At 45.4% G+C, this 23,145-nt stretch overlaps 3 protein-coding genes across 4 annotated transcripts in view; 2 read left to right on the forward strand and 1 right to left on the reverse strand.

Annotated features, from left to right (window-relative positions):
* Nucleotides 1-4,496, reverse strand: part of ppp1r13l (protein phosphatase 1, regulatory subunit 13 like) — a 15,961-nt gene extending 11,465 nt beyond the window's left edge. The window contains exon 1 of the mRNA XM_056612443.1: nt 3,810-4,496. The gene's annotated coding sequence lies outside the window, so the exon portion shown is untranslated. The remainder of the gene's footprint in view (nt 1-3,809) is intronic.
* Nucleotides 4,497-5,308: 812 nt separating this feature from the next.
* Nucleotides 5,309-7,483, forward strand: opa3 (outer mitochondrial membrane lipid metabolism regulator OPA3). Its single transcript, XM_056611350.1, has 2 exons — nt 5,309-5,491; nt 6,464-7,483. The coding sequence occupies exons 1-2, from the start codon at nt 5,350-5,352 to the stop codon at nt 6,820-6,822; spliced, it is 501 nt and encodes a 166-aa protein (XP_056467325.1). The 5' UTR covers nt 5,309-5,349; the 3' UTR covers nt 6,823-7,483.
* Nucleotides 7,484-7,707: 224 nt separating this feature from the next.
* On the forward strand, nt 7,708-22,974 carry hnrnpul1 (heterogeneous nuclear ribonucleoprotein U-like 1). 2 transcript variants are annotated; one of them, XM_056610982.1, is made up of 16 exons: nt 7,708-7,787; nt 8,522-8,839; nt 9,391-9,627; nt 10,563-10,935; nt 12,727-12,800; nt 13,290-13,429; nt 13,777-13,876; nt 13,968-14,080; nt 14,468-14,734; nt 15,900-16,022; nt 16,497-16,625; nt 17,947-18,115; nt 19,342-19,632; nt 19,879-20,078; nt 20,758-21,021; nt 22,053-22,974. In XM_056610982.1, exons 2-16 carry the CDS (start codon nt 8,545-8,547, stop codon nt 22,161-22,163), a joined length of 2,886 nt encoding a protein of 961 aa, XP_056466957.1. In that variant the 5' UTR covers nt 7,708-7,787; nt 8,522-8,544; the 3' UTR covers nt 22,164-22,974. The 2 variants fall into 2 exon arrangements, with proteins under 2 accessions (XP_056466957.1, XP_056466958.1); XM_056610983.1 differs by lacking the exon at nt 7,708-7,787 and adding an exon at nt 7,799-7,908.
* The last annotated feature ends 171 nt before the right edge of the window (nt 22,975-23,145 follow it).

A 23,145-nucleotide genomic window follows, 5' to 3' on the forward strand; every position in this document is an offset into this window, starting at 1 on the left:
TACTGTGACCTGTGTAATCCTTCCATTCACTCTTAACCAACAGCAGCAGGAAACCTTCACTTCCTGGCTACAGACCTGGGAGTGGGCCAACGCCACATTACACCGGCATTACCCATGATGCAGTTGGACAGGACAGGGTGTCTCCCTGATGGTTACTGATCAACCCCACCCACCCGCCTCCAACCCCACACACACACTCATCACATGTTGCGTGACTCAAAGATCACCAACAGCCCTCTAACTCCCACTAACAAATCCACTGGTTTCGGTTGAATCATAAATAATGTCCCTCTCTCTCTCTCTCTCTCTCTGTCATTATCCCTCTCCCGCCCGCCCTCCTTCCCGCCTCCGGTTCGCTGTTCTCCTCCTTGCTCCTTGTCCCTGAGAGTGGGTGGAGGACGGCTGGAGAGACTTGGCAGTGGTTGGCGGAGGTTTGCGGCTCAATGGAGGAAGAAATCCAGGGTGAATTATACTCATGGCTTCTAAACAACAGACTGGCAGACATGTTGGAGGTTGGGGGGGGGGGGGGGACATTATGGGGGCTTTCGGTGCTAAATAGGATGACCGTGCTGTTTCACTTCAAAGGGTCCACGCCTCGCCAACCACGGTCACCACAGTAACCATGGTAACTGTGGTTTCAAGACCGCTGTAACTGATTTGGGTCAAATGACATTAAAACTGTTGTTTGTTGAGCAGGAAGACAGAGCCATTTAGAGCTGGATGTTGGGGGTTGTTGTCTTGTCTTGACCCCCCCGTGCTCCTTCCCAGGCAGGATGCACTTGGATATGCAAAACATGTGCCTCAGAATTGTTTAAATATTTGTCACTGAAGTGATGGAAGTGCGACGACAACTAACTGGAGATGACCGTCCTTCACTCCCAATGAATTCCAGGAGATGAGTGTAGAAGCTCTGTTGGTCGTATCGGGAGAGAAGGTCAGTGAATGAAGGCAAAGTTCACAGCTTTATAAAGTAAACAGCAGTACTATCTGGTCGGCTAGCGAGCAGCTGAAGGGGTGAGGGGGGTGGTCACTGTCGAGTATCAGGACTCAGAACACACAGAAATAGCAAAAGTTAGAGACGAGAGACCAAACCCTTTCTTCGAATGAAAAAAATACATTATACATAAGAAGACTAAACTAAACTAAACCAAGGCCAGCTGATGCTGACCAGGGGCCAATGAGAGCTGTCTCCGTGCTGACTCCCCGACTAAAATTCATTGAAGTTATAACACATGAGAGGTAGGGCTGTTATACTGACTATATTATACTATCATAAGATACATTATTATATTACCCTCCTGTAGTCTAGAGGAGTTTTTTTGAAAATTGAGGGAAAAATATTCATAGTCTTCATAGTTGTGTGACAGGGCAATGGATTTACCCCAAAAAAATGGCACTATGTTTCCATTCTCATTTGGATGTCGTTAAGATGTTGCGTAGCTTCAGGTTCAATGAATCGATGTAGTCTTCTGAAGGAGTGGGACCGGTAACCGGAGGGTGGCCTTTTTCGAATCCCGCCCGGTAGGCAAAAAGAAAATGTCGACGGGGGGGGGGGGGGTAGTTGGGCTGGTCGTCCTCATCCATGGGGTGAGATGCCCTGTAGCAAGACACCTGAAACCCCCCACCTGCCCCCCCGGGCGCCGCACTGCGGAGGCCCACTGCTCCGGGGGTTCTGCCGCGCCCCCGTGTGTTCACCGGCCCCCGGAGGGGTTGAAAGCAGAGAAAGTATTTCCCCCGAAAAAAAGGGACAACAAAGGATAGCTTAACTCGCACGCCGTTTGCCTCAGGAAGGTCTTTTGGAAGCTTGCACGCCTCATGAAATAAATACTTAAAGACGAGGTGCTAGGTGTCTTGTACTTGCCCTGTTTGGTTTTTTTTTGCCACCCAGAGCCAGGTTGTAACAACAAGCTAGAGGTAACTTATCGGTAAACATGAAGTCATTTGGAATACTAGTTTAGGATATCCAAAATGAATCACAAGTGAGGCTGGGAACAATCACTTGCTTAACATCAAAATAATGAGTCGCTACACGAATGTACCTAAACCTTTACAAAGCTGTGCCCCACAACCACAGGTAGCTCTCGGTGACATAAAACCAAAGCTTGCATTATTACTTATACGCCAGGTGGTTCCCTAACACTATTTCTGGTGGATGTTACTGTTATGCTAATGCAATGAGCCATGTGGAAGCACAGCTAACTCTCAAACTGTTTCAGATTCCCCGGTAGATACCAGATTTACAGGACACACTGCACTCACACACACACACACACACACACACACACACACACACACACACACACACACACACACACACACACACACACACACACACACACACACACACACACACACACACACACACACACACACACACACACACACACACACACACACACACACACACACACACACACACACACACACACACAAACCTGTAGCCCGGCAAGGTATTCCTTCCAAAGTGCCCTTGCCAAATCAAACACATTCCAGAATGAGATTCTTAAATCCCGGTAATAACAATTATATGCTGTATCAACAAAGGAAAACTGCAATGGGACCAATGCTCCATCATATAATATGATATACCGGTTGCTGTGTTAATACATCAAGATCCATGCAGTTATTTTATATTTTAACGATCAATATTCCAGAATCTGAGCAAAATATACATGAAATATATTTTACGGATATTTATATACATTTTGTACATTGCACATTTTTCAAGCTTTAATTTAAGATTTCTGTGTCAATATTGTACTTTGTGCTCTACTTTTAGTACTATTTTTATATCTTGAGCAGAGCACCTGAAGGAAAAAATCCCCTTGGATAAATGAGGAATCTGAATGTAAATTAATCAGAAGTCAATCATGTGTTCTGGTTCAGACTGTAATGAAAATATCCCACTTATCCTGAATCAGATGTCAGTAATTTTGCACTCCACTGTTTGTGGTTGACGGTTGACATTGCATGCGTTCTGCTCCCCCTCACAGACACACACAGACACACACAGATACAGACAAAACAAAGAAAGACACACACTTACACAAACAAACAACACGTACACACAAACACAGAAATAGACACAGTGAAACACAGTGAAACACACCCACACACACATACCCACACACAGATTTATGTTTTTTTTTATCCAAAGACACAGATAAGAACATGAGGACATGGACAGGATGTACACACTCACCGTGTACTCTGGGATAAGGGTTTGTCTGGCTGGATACATGTATTCTGCTATGCATAATTTATTTATTTGAAGCCCATAAACCGTAGGCCAATTTTTTGCCCATACATGAAATTGCTTAAGCCAAGGTATAGACCATGGATCTGGTTGTATACTAGTATTACATATTATTACATGTATTTCGCTCTATATTTTTATGTATATGATCTCTCTCTCTCTCTCTCTCTCTCTCTCTCTCTCTCTCTCTCTCTCTCTCTCTCTCTCTCTCTCTCTCTCTCTCTCTCTCTCTCTCTCTCTCTCTCTCGTCGGGGGGACGAATGTCACAGCACTGTACAAACAACCCGTCATTCCAGAGTTTGACACGTAACGTCTATCCACGTTTAGGAAGACATTCGATCTATAGGTGTGTGTGCTTGGGTGCATGCGTATAAGGGGTGTGCGCATGTGTTGGTAAGTAGAGATGAGAGAGTGAGATAAATAGACAAGACAGACAGACAGACAGACAGACAGAAAGACAGACAGATAGACAGACATGCCTTGATAGGTAATAAGTCAGTAAATAATCAACGATAGAGCCAGGTCAATAACGCGTCACTCCAGTCCAAATTACCTGTGAAGTGGTTGCAGAAATGTGCCGTCAGCCAACAAATAGTTTGGGCACAGGTTGCAGCAAGTAGAGTATCTCTAAACCTTACCCAGGCTGTCGAGCGGGTTCTCATTGCGCACTAACTGTATCCTTCTTCAATACCCCCAAGCCGCGTAACATTATGTTCTGATATTTGTAAGAGAAAGGAAGGAGTAGGCTACGTTTTCTGATTAGAGCGTTGGGTTTGTTTCCCAAACATGGGTTGTAGGCAGACATTGAGTAGCCCTCATGAATAACTACACCAACATTGTGCATCTGTCTATACTGCAATTTGGCTACCGAGTTGGCTGGCAGAAAACATCTGATTTTCATTAGTAGAAGTCTCGACAAGCTCCTCCTCGGACCGAGCAATAAACCAAACTGCGAGGGAGAAAACTTCCCGTGGTGAAGTGAAGCCTAGAACAGACGATAAAATACAGCATATACAGAAGAACCATCTTATAATAAAATAAACGTATAATCGGAATAAACACAATGACCAGACAGATAGTTTTAGATACCACGCGGGAAGGCACGAGCGAGCCAAAAGTAAATAAAGGTAATCGGAGTATAACATTTCCTTACCCTCAGAAAAAGTGCGACACTTTGCTTTTTTTTCCTCAACTTTGTCCTGAAACCGCTCGCAGTTGCTATTTGGTCTGGAGTGTGACTTTGAAGCGCTCCGTCTCTACTGCTCCTAGCAGTGTACCCCCAGACGTGAAATCACAGTTGTGTTGAGTGAGGCTATTCTGGATCCTGGTACAGCCCACTGTTGTCTCGTTGTAATCTGATCCAGGTGTTGCGTCCACAGCTGGCAGCACAGGTAGACAGGGATTACGTTTCTACACTAAGAATCGTCATACCGTTTTTACCGTTTGTTTTTTTATTGTTGTTATAAATATTTAATTTAGGAAATTATAATTCCATAACCACCATTGCCTTTGCTTACCCTAGCTCTGGAGTAGGCATATTTAATTGTATACTTCTGTATATACATAAACATCTTTAACCCTGGCCATATTGCACAATACATTTGGTACATCCCCCTGTTTATCCTGTTTTAATTTTACATATAATAATAATAATATTCTTCATTTCGGTTAAACGTTAGGCCTATATTTTATTTTATTCGATTGTATTTTTATTTAATTATTTAAGCACAGAAAATACAGAGTAGCCTATGTCACACAAACATTTCACTGCATATCCTGTATAAGTATGTGACAAACATAAACCTTTGAATCTTTGAATACACTGTTTAGGCTACACTATAATGCGTACATTTTTTTCATTGAAGGAGGAAGGCTTTTCTCCAAGTCTAAACGTTAATGAAACAGTCAAATTACATAAATTATGGGTTAATTTAACGATTCCACAACATAGACTGCAAAGTTCCCCACGGGGGATGTATTACGCCGATAGACGCATGTTTACGTATGACACGTTAATGAATAATCATGACAACGTCAACTACAGCGTCCACAGCCTGGTCCCGCCCCCCATAAAACATACAGCTTCCGCTAAGATGGTAGTCGGTGCGTTCCCCATCGCCAAGCTCCTCTACCTCGGAGTGAGGCAGATGAGCAAACCCGTTGCTAACAGAATAAAAGCAGGTGCAGTGAGGAGTGAATTCTTCAAGAACTATGTCTGTCTTCCTCCAGCACAACGTAAGTATTAGCTATAAACGGTAGTCAATGACAGGTTGCTATCAGTGTCCTACACAGCTAAAGGTTGGGTCCATAGACGGATGGGCGTGATCATAGATGGCAACCAATAGGATTCAGGTTTGTTGGTTACGCATTCAATTGCATTCATGAGGCAATAGTAGCTGACCAATTGGAATGGAAATCTTCGATGAAGGCGGTTCTTTCCCCTGAACGAACGAAACCAAATGTATTTCCAAGTGTATTTGCCATTCAACTCTGTAATAAAAAAATAAATATCGTACGGTTTAACTTTGATTGCAGTGAACTACTCCACGTTGTAATAGTTATATTCTGATATTTTTGATAGCCTTGTCATGTGTTTTGACACGATTGTTGGACGTCCATCTATTTTTATTTTTCACCTTGTCTGCTGGCCTCCTGCCTCTCATCTGTTTGAACAGGAGATAACCTAGGCTAGCGATCATGAATGTTTATATTGCCATCCGTTGTCTTTCCAGGGCACACTTCTCTATTTGAATTTCAAAAAATCAAAATAAATGTCTGCCCAGTTATGAACATGTTTTGAATTTGAAGCAATACACAAATATTACACTCATCACCCTCATGTCAGCCTCAACAATCTCAAGTAATAATAATGTTATGTATAGAGAGATTTTCAGTATTTATTTGCTTTTTTTTTTTACTTTGCCTTTATTTTCTATCTATTGTACTATTTTATATTTTCTTTTCTATTAATTCATTTTTAATTAATTTTGAGTCTTGCCTTGTGTGTGAAAAGGGCTATATAAATAAAATGGACTTGCCTTGCCTTGCCTAGTTCTTACCATACAACATTTACCCATATTTAAATGTTTATCTCTCTCTTGATTTATTTTACCGTCCAGTACTTTCTGCTGTGACACCGTCATTTCCCATCTGGGATTGATATAGAAAATCGAATCTCACAATTTGAGTGGTTCTATTTCTCATTAGTGTACCACTGGATTGAGATGAGGAGCAAGATGAGGATCATGGGGTTCCGTGGCTCCAACATCAAGCCGCTGAACGAGGATGCAGCGGCGGAATTGGGGGCTGAGCTCCTCGGCGAAGCCATCATCTTCCTGATCGGCACGGGATGCATGGTGCTGGAGTACACCCGCCAGGCCTCCAACGCGGCCCGCAAAGAGGAGGAGCTGAGCCAGACCATCAGCAGCTTGCAGACGCAGCTGGGCGAGCTCGCCCTCAGCACCGAGATCATGGACGCCCAGCTCCGAGAGGTCAACCGCCTACTACTGTCTCTCCCCAGCCCGGCACCCCACCCGGCCCCGGCCCCGACCCCGGCAAGGGTATGAAGCAGAGCTTTCTGGGAGGCTGGCACGGCAGCATCCGGCTAGGGTTAGTCTCGTCTGTTTCAAGGGGAAAGAGACATGGAGACGGAACGGCGTTACCCTGCCGTGTGCCCGGCAACCAGAGACCCACGCTTCGTTCACAAACACATCCTTGTCTGTCGCGGCGGCCACCTCGGGCGCCAAAGGGGGGACAAAAGTGTTAATGCTAGCATTAGCATAACCAGTTCTGGAACGAGGCTATCGCTATGATATTCATAGTGTTGTTATCATGCTGGCCGTGCATGTACAGTACATTGGTAACCCAGGATGTGGTTCTGAAATGGCGTAGATTCATTCATATCATCATCAGATGGGCCACGTGATTTTCATTTGTTCTTTTTTGATTAACTATTGCAGAATCAATGTGTGTTTTTGGCTTGAACTATATCCAAGAACCCAAATGTTGTAGGTCACACAGGTTGGATTGCACTGAACAATTCCTGTGTTTATAATCCAGAGATTGGTCCAACCGACGTGTGTTTCAGGTTGATTGACAGCTGATGTAGTGTTTACACCTAGCTGGCTCTCAATACAACGCAGCCTGTACCATAGAAGTGTATATGAATCATTGTAAAATAAAGTCTAAATTATAAATACTTCAGTACTTGGTTTATTGAGATATCTTTTGTTCGCATTGTTTAATGAACGTTTTCCTCTTTATCAAATCTGATCATTGTTGTATATTTATTATTTAAATAAATAATTATATGTGTATATATATATATATATATACCTATATAGTAAATTATGCATAATTTAATCATTATTTACCAATAGTTAGTAAATAACTTCAGTAGAGGAACGGAACTTCCAAAAGTGTTTCTCATGTAACTTTAGTTCCTACCGGACAAGGAAGTGGCGGGTGTATAGCCGGAAATGCTCAACTGTCGTTTTCACGCCAAGCAGGACGCGCGCAACTCGTGTAGCAGGTAGGCCGTATTCTTTCATTTTTTCAATAAAACTGCGTTTCACAACGAGTCAAAGACTAAATTGTAAATGAATAAGAAGTAGAACTGCAGAGAAACTTGCGTTTGTTTTCTACAACCAAAGGTTTGTGGAATTCTGTATTTTGCTGCAGGATATTCGGGCTAGCGGATTTGGCTAAGCTAGTGCTATATACATTGAAGACAATATTTCTGTATTATGGTTCAATTCCGAAACTCTTATTTCTATAATATTGCCATATTGTAAATTCTATATATATATTACTTACCATATACTGTATATGGTGTGTTAGTGTATATTCAACACGACTGTAATCCGGCTAATGCTAGCATAGCAAAGCAACCGGGAAGACAATTTTTTTTCGAACATCGGCAAACTTCGGAAATGTTCGGCACGGCGGTATTGTTTTTGTTTTCTTCAGATTAAGAACATTTTAAGAAGCACCGGGTTCGAGTGAACTTTTTTCTATCACCGCTTTGCCGTTTAAATATAGAAAATCAAATATAAACAATAGTGTGGTTATGCATGTGGACATTTATACACGTATATGTGCAATTTTACATTTTCCTCAAATACGCATGTATTAAAGTGATTTAACTTGTAGACTACTACTAGTGTCTTAAATGCTGCACACATACGAATTGGTAATTGTATGGCTTCCATAGTCTCCTACATTGCAGCCTACCAAGACTGATTTATTGTGTGCTTTCTTCCTCAGATCCTGAAAATTATATCAACACGATGAGTATGGACGTGAAGAAGCTGAAGGTAAACGAGCTGAAGGAGGAGCTCCAACGGCGCGGTCTGGACACGCGTGGTCTCAAGGCAGACCTGGTTGTGCGGCTGAAGGCGGCACTGGACTCGGACACCACAGATGGTCTTGGGGACGGCGGGGGCCATCCCGCCAACCAGAACGATGAGCTCTCCAACGACTTGCCCGCAGAGGAGGAAGATGAGGAAGAAGATGAAGATCTAGATAGACAAGAAGATTTTGATCTTGATTCTGATGGATGCGGAGGCATGCAAGGCGGGAATGGTGAATTTTCTCATTTTGACGTGTTTTAGTGAAGCTGCTACGATAGTTGGATCAGCCAGACCAGTTTTGTCCTTTAATCTGTACTCAAAGTTTTGATGATTCTAAAACAAGAAGGCCTTAGTGGATTAGTTGTTCTTCTTATCAAAAGATCATCTTTACTGGGTTCCATATCATATACTCAATGGGTTGAGAAACCTATTTGGTAATTTGCAGTATTAGAGATAAGTGAATAAGACATGCTTTTCAGACCCTTTATTGGTCGGTTGGTTGGCCTGTTTGAATAAAAGCTTAACATCTTGTATTCAGCTCACCACTTACATTTGTATTTATATTGCTACTGCTTTGTAGCAATACCACTCGATTTGTATTGTACCGGTAGTTTAATTTATTTGCATTAATAATCCCTTCTTTAAATATTTAATGAAGGGATTATTTATTTCCCCTTTGAGACTGTAATGGTGATTAAGGGCTATACGAATAAAATTGAATTGAAATTAAATACTTACTACAGTCCTGTATAACATACTATTTCTTCCATCTCGGGATGGCAGACCAAGACGACATGGAAGAGGAGGCTGGGGACCAGGACGAAGACAAGGACTCGGGTGGAGACTACGAGGCAGAGGAGGCTACGGAGGAGCCCTTCGAGAGCCAGCAGGCCAGCGAGGAGGTGCAGGACCTCCTCGAGCCTGATGACGAGCCGGAGCCTGTGAAGGTCGAGGTGGTGCCTGAGGTGAAGGAAAGCATCAAGTCTGAACCAGAGCCCGTGGTGGAGCAGACTCAGGAAGGTAAGCACAGAGGATTGTACAGCTTCGCCTTCATCGACGCGTCATGCCCGTCCCAGTTTAGGGATGGGTATTCGAAAGCCTTCCAAATCCAAATATTCTTTAAATAAAAACGGATGGATCGGGCACTGATCCGTCAAGACGCGCCCTCATTAGTTTCAGTCACGGTGATTAAAGTAATTGGGGGAAAGTTTGCTTGTGTGTTGAATTCAATCAGTGTTGGCTGTGTGTTATCTATACAGTCTATGGTATGATCTGTTACAGCTTTTCTCCTGAGTGGTTGGCATTTATTGAGGATTTTAAAAGGATAAAACCACTGAATTAGTAGGCTGAATCTGCGCAGTTGAAAAAAAACAAACCAAATCCTCATGACTACAATATGAAATGTATTAAGGCAGAAAATAAAATGAGATTCAAATCAATTAAGGCACGTACTGAAGTTAATTAAATCAAGCACAGCAGAAAAAAAGAACAGATGGCCATGGATATTAACAGAACCCTGAATTATATACATCCTTATTAATTATATGTAATTAATATAGCTATGAATACTATTTAATTCACTTATGGAACTATAAAAATCTGCTGCAATTAGTTTGAATTCCCACGTGCTTTTGAATAACGGTGGCCATCAGTAGTGCAAGTAGGGAATTAAGCATCGTCGGTCAAGATAATCAACTCTTGACTCCTAACTGTTGGCCAAAAGTATGCAAGACCAGCGCTCTACGGTCTTTTAAACGTTATTTTGAAAAGGTGATGTTACTCTGCAAATGAACCCATTGCAACATTGCACATGACAATTCTTGTTATTGTTAACTACAATTTGAATATCATATTGGGTTTCGATGGGAGCATTGTTGACGCTGGGACGACGTTTTCTGAGTCACGAGAAGGGCTGTGTGAAACACCACCTGACCACCTCCCTTCCTCTTCGTCAGAATCACCGGTGGAGGTGAAAAGGGAGGAGGAGACGACCGTCCCCGAGGCAGCAGCCGCCGTAGACGTAGAGGAGGAAGAGTCCGCTCCGCTGGAGGAGGAGGAGGAGGAGGTCGGGGCCGAGCAGAAGGCCGGGGAGGAGCGCTCTGAGCAGGAGCGCTCTGAGCAGGAGCGGGAGGAGAGCTCTGAGCAGGAGCGGGAGAAGGAGGGTGTAAAGAAGATGGAGGAGGAAGAAGAGCAAGGCAGGGAGGATCTGAAGCCAGAGGGCGGCCAGCAGGTGAAGACGGAAGGAGAACGGTCCAGTCAGCACGGCCGCAAGAGGACCCACGACGAGGGCCGCGGCTACAGCTACTATGAACACCGCGACGAAAAGAGGTACACTGGAGGAGGGATTGGTGGTGGGTTTTATGGTGTCTTCCATGAGCTTTGAACCTTGATGGACAGGAGACTGGGGGGAGGAACAGGGAAGTGGGTTTGAAGAAAGGAGAGAATGAGATGTAGATTTGTGTTGAATTATATATTTAGACTCCCGATCATCGTGTGTTGTGATACAAGCTTTAGTGTTAGAGGGATGTTTAAGACCATGTTAATATTATGATGCAGGCAGCAAGTATGAAGAAGTTATTTGTAGGATGCGATGCCTGCAACTTAAAGGGGTAGTTCCGAATTTTGGACCTAGGGCCTGATTCCCAAGTTAGCCTTGGCGTTTATCATTGGAGACAATTCCGCTGCTGCTGAGAAAGTAGTCCCTCAAAATGCGATGATTCAAGCGATGCAAGGTTAGATTTATTTCTAACATTATTCGATCAACGCAGACATTTACATCTATAGTCTGGCCTCATAAATGTCTACCTCGGGTGTACTGTGGAGTGGGTAAGACGGTTTTATTAGCAGGCCAGTATTGCTCGTTGCCGTGCGCTAGCCTAGCACGAGCGAACTCTGAAACTAGAAGGACTGAATGAAATGTGTTAAACTGTGTTAAACTGTCTCCAATGATAAAGAACACAGTGGCTAACTTAAGAATCAGGCCCTATGTCCAAATTTCCGAACTACACCTTTAAGGGGTAGCTTACAGCTGCCATCAGCAATCTCTGTCTTGTTCCCTTTTAAATTGTTGTGCTTGATCTTGTCGGAATTGTTTTCAATGGTAGATGGTTATTATTGATCAAACATTCTATGCTGGCTGTTTTTTCTCATGACTTGCAGCCTACAATCAGTAAAAGAAGGGAAAAAACAAAGCTGTTGAACGATAGTGCCTTGACACATTGACCTAGGGGGGGGGGGAATCTGAAATTCCTTTTTGAGCAAATATTTATTGAGAGGGCAGAGATCATGGTAGCTGTGCGATGTGTGTGACTGGCATGAATGTTATTCCACGTGCGGTGGACTCGTACGGCAACCATTGTCCCTGTGGGGAAAGTCTAGACTTGGAACAATGTGCGGTCTCCAAAACATTCAGAGGGCTCAGGTTTAAGGAAGCTGCTATTTTCAGTAGTATAGGGAAATGACAATATTAGCGTACAACCAGTCACAAGGCTTCATGGGATCACACATAAGCACAATGTATTGATTACGCTGAGCGCAACTATAAATTATCCATTGATTACACTGACCGGGCTATAGCATAATCTATTGATTACACTGAACACATGTAGGCATAATGTATCTATTCATTACACTGATCACACCCTAAGCACTATACATTTATTACACTGAGCCAATCTACGGACTATCTATTGATAACACTGATCACACCCTAAGCACTATACATTTATTACCCTGAGCCAATCTAAGGACTATCTATTGATTACACTGAACACATGTAGGCATAATTGATCTATTTATTAATGATCACACCCTAAGCATTATACATTTATTACACTGAGCCAATCTAAGGACTATCTATTGATTACACTGAACACATGTAGGCATAATTTATCTATTTATTAATGATCACACCCTAAGCATTGTACATTTATTACAATGAGCCAATCTAAGGACTGTCTATTGATGACAGTGATCACATATGTCGGCCTTATCTATTGGGTTCACCGATCACACTGCGCTGTGGATCCTCCCCCTCGGAGCCACAGACGTGTGGGACGCTGGGCCAGCGCGCCTCCCTCGGAGGGTTGAGTCACAGAGGGTTCCCTTTGTGTCGTGTAGGTCCCGCACGCCGCAGCCCCCGGCGGAGGACGAGGAGGAGTGCATCGATGACACTCTCGTCACCATGGACACATGTGAGCCACTCAATCACCCTCCAGATAAGAGACGGAGAGCCAGCGAATGTGTGCAGTCGTTATCATACGAGCGATGCGTCCTCAGGGATTGCATGTCAACCCGCCGTCTATCGCTCCAATATAAATAACCGTCCAGCACTCTTGTGGAGCTTTAGAAAAGCCCTTTGATGTGGGATAACCTGATGTGCTGTAATGGTTTTCACATTACAGAAGTAGGGGATCTACTTGACCCTGTTATTCCTATGACTGCTCTGCACTTAGTCGCCTTATCTTTTATTAATGACTGCAGCGCTAAAACCGTTTTTGTAGCTGTTCCAATTTTGATTGTACGGTTAAATATTCACAGCCTCACAGATAAAAGCGTCTGCTTAAATGTAATTGTGTCTGCTTTGAAAAACAAACACACAAGTGGAACCACTTAACAATCCGGTCCAGAGTATTGTAGTGATCAGATGAAGGGTTGGTGATTTTCAAACGTTGTGCTCCCAGACAACTGCGACCTGCACTTCAAGGTGTCGCGCGACCGCTACAGCGGATACCCGCTGACCATCGAGGGCTTCGCCTACCTGTGGGCTGGCGCCCGGGCCACGCACGGCGTCAGTGCCGGACGCGTCTGCTACGAGATGAAGGTAGGCCTGCCGAACGGTCTAGTTAATAGGTCTGTCTCGCGACTTATTAGCGGACAAGTCCGCTATTGGGATTGAGCCGTGATGGCCAGGTCCCTCTGTAGTCGGTCGCTCTGTACAGGCTTTGTAAAGTTAGAACCAGTAATATTCTCAGTCGTAATGGTTAATGCTTCTGTATTGGTCTGGTGATATTCAATATTATTATGCATAGAGAAGCTTTGCAGCAGAACGCATTGCTTAAGACTACTCTACATTACTATTGAAAATGCAATCATTGCATTGAGCCTTTAGTTTGTAATTAGAATTAGAAAGACGGATTACTGTAAAAATAATACTTTCATTTCCTTCAGATAAATGAGGAAATTCCCGTGAAGCACCTGCCCAGCAGCGAGCCAGATCCTCACGTAGTCCGAATTGGCTGGTCACTTAACTCCTGCAGCACCCAACTTGGTAAGCCAAGAGGAAGTCTATAGACTACATCTCCCAGAATGCCGTGCGGCGTGTGAGAGACGGGCTGAGTTTTCTTTGCTCTGTGTTCCAGGTGAGGAAGCCTTCTCCTACGGCTACGGAGGGACCGGGAAGAAATCCGCTGACTGCAAATTTGAGGACTTTGGGGAGAAGTTCGGGGAGAACGACGTCATTGGCTGTTACATCGTACGTATGAGGAGGGTGTGGGCTATTGCATCCTATCACGAAGAGGGCAGGGGCTATTGCAGCCTATCACGAAGAGGGCAGGGGCAGGCTGTTTGTGGGGAGTAGAGTTGATACTCTCCTCCCAAAAATGATTTGGCTTTGAAATGGTCAGGATGAAATACATTTTACACCAGAAGCTATTAATGATTTGGTCACATCTACTGCATATGAATGTATGTTTTGTAGGTTCAGTCCATATCATTGTGTACTTTTCTTACATGGAGCAGAAGCCATCCCTTATTATTTATTTTTTTTACAATTAATTAATTTAGTTACCAAAACGTGCCGCCATTCCTCTACCTGAAATGTCCCAAACGTAACGAACACCGCCGCCGCCTCCTCCCTCAGGACTTTGACAGTAACGAGGAGGTGGAGATGTCCTACTCCAAGAACGGCACCATGTTGGGCGTGGCGTTCCGCGCCACCAAGGAGCAGCTGGAGGGGCGCGCCCTCTTCCCCCACGTCCTGGTCAAGAACTGCGCCGTGGAGTTCAACTTCGGCCAGAAGACGGAGCCCTACTTCCCCGCTCCGGAGGGCTACACCTTCATCCACACCGTGGAGATGGAGCACAAGACCCGGGGCGCCGTCGGGCCCGCCAGCAAGGGGGAGTGTGAGGTAGGAGGACTGGTTCATACACAGCCAGCCGAGGGCGTTGTCACCCACCTTACGTATTCAGTGGTGAGCAAAGACTTGATGAATGATGATGTTTAGATGTAAGATCAATTTGCGACCACGAACCGGCCAATTTTTTTAATTTCAAAAATGAAATCGGAACCCGATAATCTGGAGGCTATTATCAGGTTGTCCGCGCATACTTAAAAAGTCTTAAATTCACGTTTCTAAATTTAAGGCCTTAAAAAATTTAAAATGTCGGGGCAGGACTATATATATTTTTTTTTTTCTCGTGGGACTTTTCAGGAAGGACATGTAGAGAGGCTTCTTTCTTGCTAGCAGCATGTATAAACGATTATCTGCGTGCTTGCTAGCTAGTCTGCGACAATGGGTAGGTGCAAATTCAAGGACAGTTGGCTGGAAGACGTCCGTTTCCGAAGTTGGCTCGCATCTGTTGCCAACCCCCACCACCGCGTGTTTTAGGTCTTAAATGTCATTCACGGTGGTATTGAAAAGTTCTTAAAAAGACTCACATTTGACCTGCTGAAACCTGCAGATACCTTATTGTAGGGGTGTACGGTATAAACGGTGCTGAAGGTTTACCGGTGTGAATTTGCGCTACAGTATGGATTTTGACGTTACCTCGGGACCGGTGTGACCGGTAGACAATGTTGTGTGTAACGCGTAACAAAGTAAGTAATGCGTGAATAGAGATGGAAGTAACTTGAGAAAATATTTTAAAAAATGTATGCGGTTTTGCTGCCTTTCCAGTATTTTACCCCTTCAGAGGCATTTATATCGAAATTAGAAGATAAAATTAACATACCGTGATATAATACCGTTACCGCCTATTCCTCAAATCATACCATGATATGCATTTTAGTCCATACCGTACAGCCCTACCTTATTGCTTCCGTGGTCTTAAACGTGTCGCTAAACCATTGCTGCAACCTGTTGACATTCTCATGACGTCAAATTCCTGCACAGAGTAGAGCCACGCGCTGTGGGCGGAGCTTAGGGAGTACACCAGCAAACATTTCATCGCTAGTTTGGACGGATTCCCATCAAGGAGAAGGACGACGACGACGCGGTTGCTTTTGCATCTGTCGTTCAGCTGACTCCTAGATGTTGGGCTCCATGGTGATCGTTTGGGCTATGTGGGTTTCAGATCCTAATGATGGTTGGTCTGCCCGCCTGTGGTAAGACCACATGGGCCACGAAGCATGCCCAGGCCCACCCGGACATGAAGTACAACATCCTGGGTACCAACGCCATCATGGACAAGATGAAGGTCAGCAACTTGTGACGAGTATCGTATGAGTGCAGCTCTTCTGAGCGTCCCCAAGTGTCAGGAGGACGGACGGCCCGCGTCCTCTCCTACTACCTTCTCCTGGTTACTTGGGCCTGACTAGGGGAGGAGGTTCATATGCATGTTCATTTGTACGACACGTCCTCATATTATAAAAAGGACCTGATCTCGGATAGGTGGTCTTATTTAATTTCTATAAGGTATATTTTGTGGGCTTTCTATGCCTTTTTATGGACAGGAGTGGGTTAATGAAGACGGGATTACATGACAAGCAGGGCCACAGATCAGAATCACACCTGAGTAACTGGGTTGTGTGAGTGCTTGAGAGGGAGTCACCATCGCAGTACAACACACAAGCATAGCATAAGTGGATCTTTGGACACCGAAGTAGCCTGTTGGTTACCACGGCGACATTGTGTTGACTACGGTGCGGTCCCCCCCCCCTTCGCTCGCCAGGTAGGGGGTCTGCGCCGCCAGAGGAACTACGCGGGCCGCTGGGACATATTGATCCAGCAGGCTACGCAGTGTCTCAACCGGCTGATTGAAATCGCTGCACGCAAGAGACGCAACTACATCCTCGACCAGGTACTGCCCCCCGCACCCACACCGGCCCCATGTGTCTCTCTAATGGATTGTGTTTACCTTTCAGAAGGGGGGTGTATGCTATGCTTTATGTATGCTAGAGTAGAAGGAACTGTGGTCACTTTGCCTGTGTTGTATTGTAAAACCTGATTGACTCCTCGTTATGCAAGTGACAATGTTTTCATCCCCTTCTGCATTATATACCTTGTATTGTCATTTTCTATTTTTTACGCTTTTGTTATTGTCACACTATACGGTATTGCTTTGTGTGGTGCATCTCAACAATGTGCCAGTAAACCATGACTATGTAGAGAAAGAGATGTTTGATGCTACAAGTAATCTCTACCTGGTGAGTAAGACCAAAACCCTTCAATTGCTATGGTAACAAAAAAAAAAAGAAAAGACGCTAGCGTCGAGAGCTTTGTCTTTTATAAAGCTACGTTTGGCACACAGGTATATATACATGGAAGTGTTGTGTTTGTGTTAATTAATTAACCCTCAAGGTAAGTGACGACTAACCGACGCCTTTTGAGATTTTCAGCGCCTATTATACAGCATGCGATTTGGCTGGAAAAGGTAGGTAGGTCTCTGGGGCGGGGGGGGTCCCTCTTATCTCCATGGAAACCGTGAGTACCCCCAGGTAGGTTTCCTCTATGTCTGTTGTTGTCGAGTGCGCGTCCACGAGCACGTATGGATAACAGGTAAGTCGGGGGTGGGTGGTGGGGAGAACCTCGTAGGGTGTTGGAGCTTCTTCAGGGTAGCTAACTAGCTGTACTGCTAACTTGAATCGGATTAGTTGTTTTGAAAAGACACCTTTTACATTTTTCAAGATTACGGTTGATTGGATTTCAACATGAAGCAGAGGAAATTAGAATTGAAAGATGCTAGTGCTATGAAGGAGTAATCCAAATGGAAAAGCTAATTCCAGTGATGACCAACATTACCAATTGCAAGTTATATTAGAATTGCTGTAGTTGAAATGACAAAATGAATTAAATCTTTGCCGAGTATGTAATTCGCCGTGTAATGTTACGTCAGTGAAGAAGAGCAGGTTATATATCCTCAATTTAGATTCATGGGGTTCTCCCTCGGGTAAAGTCTCAGAGCCCCTGACGGCGAAACGATGCGTGCCGGTACCTCGAGGTAAGTGGGGAGTGAGGAGAGGTTCAATAGAAACTGAGTAACTAAAACATCGCTAGACTGACAACCAAGCCAATCCTCTCTCACTTCGTTATTACAGGGTTCCAGCTTGCTCCCAGTGGAAAGCCAATACAAGTTATCAATAACAAACAAGCTTCTACCTCTCTCTTGTCACCGTTGCTAGACAAATGTATATGGATCAGCCCAGAGACGAAAAATGCGTCCTTTTGAAGGTTTTCAACGCAAGGCTATAGTAGTTTGTCCCACGGACGAGGACTTAAAAGAACGAACGTTAAAGCAAACTGATGAGCAGGGGAAGGATGTGCCAGATCATGCTGTATTAGAAATGAAAGGTAGGAACGTTGTGGAAATCAACCAAACACCAGATCTACTCTTATTACTCTTTGTTTTGTTTTACTTTCATTTTTGTCTCTAAATCAAAAAAAAAGATGTCCCCACCCCCTCCCCCCCCCCCCCCCCCCCTACCCAGTCCCAAACTCTCGTTACCATTTTAGCCTTTTGGCCCAATTTCAAATGTAGACATTTTTATAAACCTAAATTTAAAATCTTTAAAAGTACTTTTTTTTTTTGCCCTATATCTGCCACCGTCTCATACAAGCTCCCCTCGAATACACTGCAAACCGAGCTTCAGTTTTGCCTGAATCGGTTTGATAATTTAAACTATCGTGACCTCTAAAGTTACGTAACCTCTTATTCCCGAAAGAGATGTTTCTACACGTCTTCGCTGAGGTTTACCAAAAGTCACGCGCCGCCTGAGCTCACGGAAAGTTAATTCGTAACGGCATTACGTAACCAGTTCTTGGTTTGCAGTGCTATTTCCTCTTTTACCCAACCTCCCTTAGTCCCTCCCCATCTTCCCTTCTATCCCCTACCCCTCCCTCACACCCTCCCTATTCTCTAAATCTCTCCCTCTGTATCTATTCCCCCCCCCCCCCCCCTATCTTTCCTGTGTTTGCATGGAACAAACGTTTCCTCCACGTGTCCCCTTGGAGGTCCCGTCTATTCCGCTCCTGGCCAAACACCTAGCCATCTGCTTTCATCTACCTGCTGAACCTTTCATCATGTCTGCACACTGCTGCTGCCTGAGACTAACTTAATCTTTCGTTTTGTCTTGCGGTGGTGTGGCTGCTCTGGTCTCCACTTCCCAACCCCTCCATCTCTCTCTCTCTCTCTACCTCTCTCAACTCCATCCTCCCGTCTGGCCGGATGCTCCCTCCCTCTCTCTCCCTCTCTCTCTCTCTCTCTCTGTCTCTCTCTCTCTCTCTGTCTCTCTCTCTTTGTCTGTCTGTCTCTCTCTCTCCCTCTCTGTCTCTCGCTCTGTCTCTGTCTCTCTCTCTCTCTCCCTCTGTCTCTCGCTCTCTCTCTCTCACTCTCTCTCTCCCTCTCTGTCTCTCGCTCTGTCTCTGTCTCTCTCTCTCTCCCTCTGTCTCTCGCTCTCTCTCTCCCTCTCTGTCTCTGTCTCTCGCTCTCTCTCTCTCTCACTCTGTCTCTGTCTCTCCCTCTCTCTCCCCCCCCCCTCGCCCCATCCCTCTGTGTGACTTGGTTGTGGCGCCCCAAGCGAACTTCACGCTGCCCGAGTCGGGCGACTTCCTGGACGACGTGAAATTCCCCGAGTTGGAGCGCGAGGAAGCCGACAAGCTGGTGAAGGAGTATAACGAGGAGGGCCGCAAGGCGGGGCCCCCGCCCGACAAGCGCATGGACAGCCGGCAGGGCGGGTTCCGGGGCCGGGGCTCCAGCGGCGGCAGCGGCGCGGGAGGCGGAGGCAGCTTCCAGCGCTACGACAGCCGCGACGGGCCTCGCAGCGGGTACCAGAGCCGCGGTGGGACCAGCGGCAACGGGTACCGCGGAGGTGAGAGGGCTCTCCGAGCGGTCAGAGTGGGGGGGGGACGGGGGGTTCTCTGTGCCGTCTACACTCAATAATTGTCCATTGGACATTGGTCCTTTTTTTTTGCCGTCACCCACTGCAGCACGATAAGCTAACGTCTGTAGCGAATAGCTTGGGGGTAGCATGCTAGCGGCCAGCATGTCTGGTGGAGGCATGCTAGAGTTGGCCACGCATGTCGGCCTGTTCTTAACACGCTTCGGGTGTTTCCAGGATACAACCGTGGCGGGAGCGGTAGCAACTACAACAACCAGAACCGCTGGGGAAGCAGCTACCGAGACAGCGGCTCCAACGGCCGCGGAGGCGGCGGCGGCGGCGGTGGAGGCGGCGGCGGAAGCTACAACCGCAACCAATCGTCTGGGGGCAGCAGCTACAGCCGGCCCGCGCCCTACAACAAGAGCAGCTACGGCCAGGTACACCTCGACCGCCTGTACACCGGGGTCATCCCCTCACCCAATGATCCTCCGTATCGTCATGCAAGGAAACGTCTCCATTAGGTGTGTAACCGGTTAGTAAATCATAACCGTTTGGGAAATATCAGTAAAGGAAAACCAAAGAATATATATATATATCACCACGCCATTGTTTCACTGGGAATCGCAACGTTCTATGTTTCCAACATAAAGTGTGCATATTTATAATTTGAAATTCGTCCCAGCCTCAATACCACAGATACTCTAGGGCCTATAGCATATAATCGCGCTTTCTGATTACAGTTTAATGTAACAGTAAGCTGACAACATCCTAATTAACACCGTGATATAGAGATAAACATGGCAACCGGTCAAACAAATGTTCTTTTTGCGATCATTCTGCTCGCGCATCCGCCGTGTTGATAAACAAATAACCCCCCTTTTGAACGACGTTAAACCGAGTGAGCGCGACGGCGGCCCACTTTAAATACTTTAAATAAAAAAATGATTAATTAATTTAAAAAAAACGGTTAACCGTGTACATGAAAAAAAGGGGGTTGTGTAACCGACACACCCCTAGTCGCCATGCAGACTTCTGTTGTTAAACGATAATAAAACCTCTAACCTCATCACCTACAGTGCTAAGCTAAAATTGTGTCGTGGTTCTTGTCGTTTCCAGGGCAACTACAACCAAGGCAGCTACAACCAGGGCGGCTACAACCAGGGCAGCTACAACCAGAGCTACTACAGCCAGTACCCGGGCTACAGCCAGAGCTACAGCCAGCCGGCCGCCGCCACCGCCGCCGCGGCCACAGGGCAGAGCTACAGCCAGACCCAGCAGACCCAGCAGCCCCAGCAGCAGGCTCAGCAGGCCCCGCAGACGCAGCAGGCCCAGGCGGCCCAGCCACAGACCCAGCAGAACTACAACCAGCAGTACCAGCAGGTAATACCAGTGACTCAAACCACAGAGCTACGACCAGCCGTACCATCAGGTAATACCAGTGACTCAAACGACAGAGCTACGACCGGCCGTACCATCAGGTAATACCAGTGACTCAAACGACAGAGCTACGACCTGCCGTACCAGCAGGTAATACCAGTGACTCAAACCACAGAGCTACGACCTGCCGTACCAGCAGGTAATACCAGTGACTCAAACGACAGAGCTACGACCAGCCGTACCAGCAGGTAATACCAGTGACTCAAACGACAGAGCTACGACCAGCCGTACCAGCAGGTAATACCAGTGACTCAAACCACAGAGCTACGACCTGCCGTACCAGCAGGTAATACCAGTGATTAAGGCCCAATCCCATTTCTACCCCTTACCCCTCCCCCTTGTTTTGAAGGGGGAGGGGGTAAGGGGTAGAAATGGGATTGGGCCTAAAACTACAACCGGTTGTATCAGCGCGTAGGGTAATTATTAGTGCTGTCAGTTAAACGCTTTATTAACGGCGTTAACTTAAACCAATTTTAACGGCGTTAATAATTTAATCGCGAGATTAACGCAATTATTATTTTTTTTGGGCTCAAAACAAAGAAGCAGTAGCCTGACTGCTATGTTCAAGGCAGTATGTTTGTAAGTTCATCGTTTAATTGCATAGGCATTTTTTTTGTATCGTCCTGTTTTGATCAGTATATGCCAATGTTGTTATCAATAAAAAAAACATTTGCACAAGGCAAGCCGATGCACTTCATGTTGATAAGAGCATTAAAATGAGAAATTAATGGGACAAAGAAATCAAGGGATATTTAGCATAGAAAAAAGAATTGCGATTAATCGTGAGTTAACTATGACATTAATGCGATTAATCGTGATTAAATATTTTAATCGCTTGACAGCACTAGTAATTATTAAGTCTTTCGGTGGCTTGAGTCAGGGGTATTATTTCTGGCGTGTTCCCCTATGTTCTGGAGATATTGATAATTAACTGTCTGCCTCTCTCTCCTCCTCTTCCTCTCCCCCCCCCCCAGTATGCGCAGCAGTGGCAGCAGTACTACCAGAACCAGAGCCAGTGGAACCAGTATTACAGCCAGTATGGGAACTACGGCCAGGGCAACCAGGGATCCTCGGGCTCCCAGTGACATCCTCGCCCCAAGATCCGTCCACCCCTAACCCCCCCGCTGCCCTGAAGACCCGGTCTGTACAGTCTCACCTGACATGGACTCTAGCCCCGATCCCTTCCTGCTAGTCCTCCCTCCAGGTAGCCCCCTGTCCTGCCCTCCCCTGGTCCGTTCACGCAGAGCCGTCTAACTGGTCCTCGGTGTCTCTTTTCTACTGGAGTCTTAACCCTTTCAACCCTTTCAGCGGAGATTAATCGGTAAGAAAGAAGAGCGGAGGACTCTGTGCTTCGGCGTCAGACGCCGATTGCGGACGCCGGCTGAAAGTTTTACGGTCCACAGGTGTAGATTTCAAAAACAAGGTAGATTTCGAAATAATGTATGCAAAGCAAGACATGATTAGTGTGGGAAATAAATCAATTGTGTGAACTAGTTTTGCTTGTTAATATGAAGCTTAGCCAAGAACAAGATGCATGCTTTCCCCTCGTGACGGTCGGGTCACTCTCTGCTACTCTGCTTCGTTTATCGTCTTTTCAATTTACTCTTTAATAGGATTCCTCAGCGAGAATCCTTCTTGTTTTTTTAGGTGTTAATACCATAGATTTTCATTGCCCAGCCCTTGAGCAAGCAGGATATTTTGCCACTGTTTCGTAGTATTGTGCGCAACCCTTTGTTTTTTTATCCTTTTGTGATTGCTGTTGATTGTAGTAATATTTTATGGCAGACATTTTTCTATCAAGTAATGAGTCTGTTGACATGATGACTACCCAAGTTACCCAAACTATGTCTTTATACAATAAATGCAATTGTATACTCCTTTACATTTGGAACGAGTTGTCTTTTCACGCCTTTTTCACTCAAACTGAAAATCCTCCCTACAAACAAAAAACGACTCATATCGAGACTTCACAAACTACTAGTTTCATTCTACATTCAACACATTTACACATAGATTCACAGGGATTGTACATCAAAATGAAAAAGTCGCACCAAAATTGAAATGTGG

The sequence above is a fragment of the Gadus chalcogrammus genome, chromosome 16, assembly GCF_026213295.1.
Source record: "Gadus chalcogrammus isolate NIFS_2021 chromosome 16, NIFS_Gcha_1.0, whole genome shotgun sequence".
Lineage (NCBI taxonomy): Eukaryota > Metazoa > Chordata > Actinopteri > Gadiformes > Gadidae > Gadus > Gadus chalcogrammus.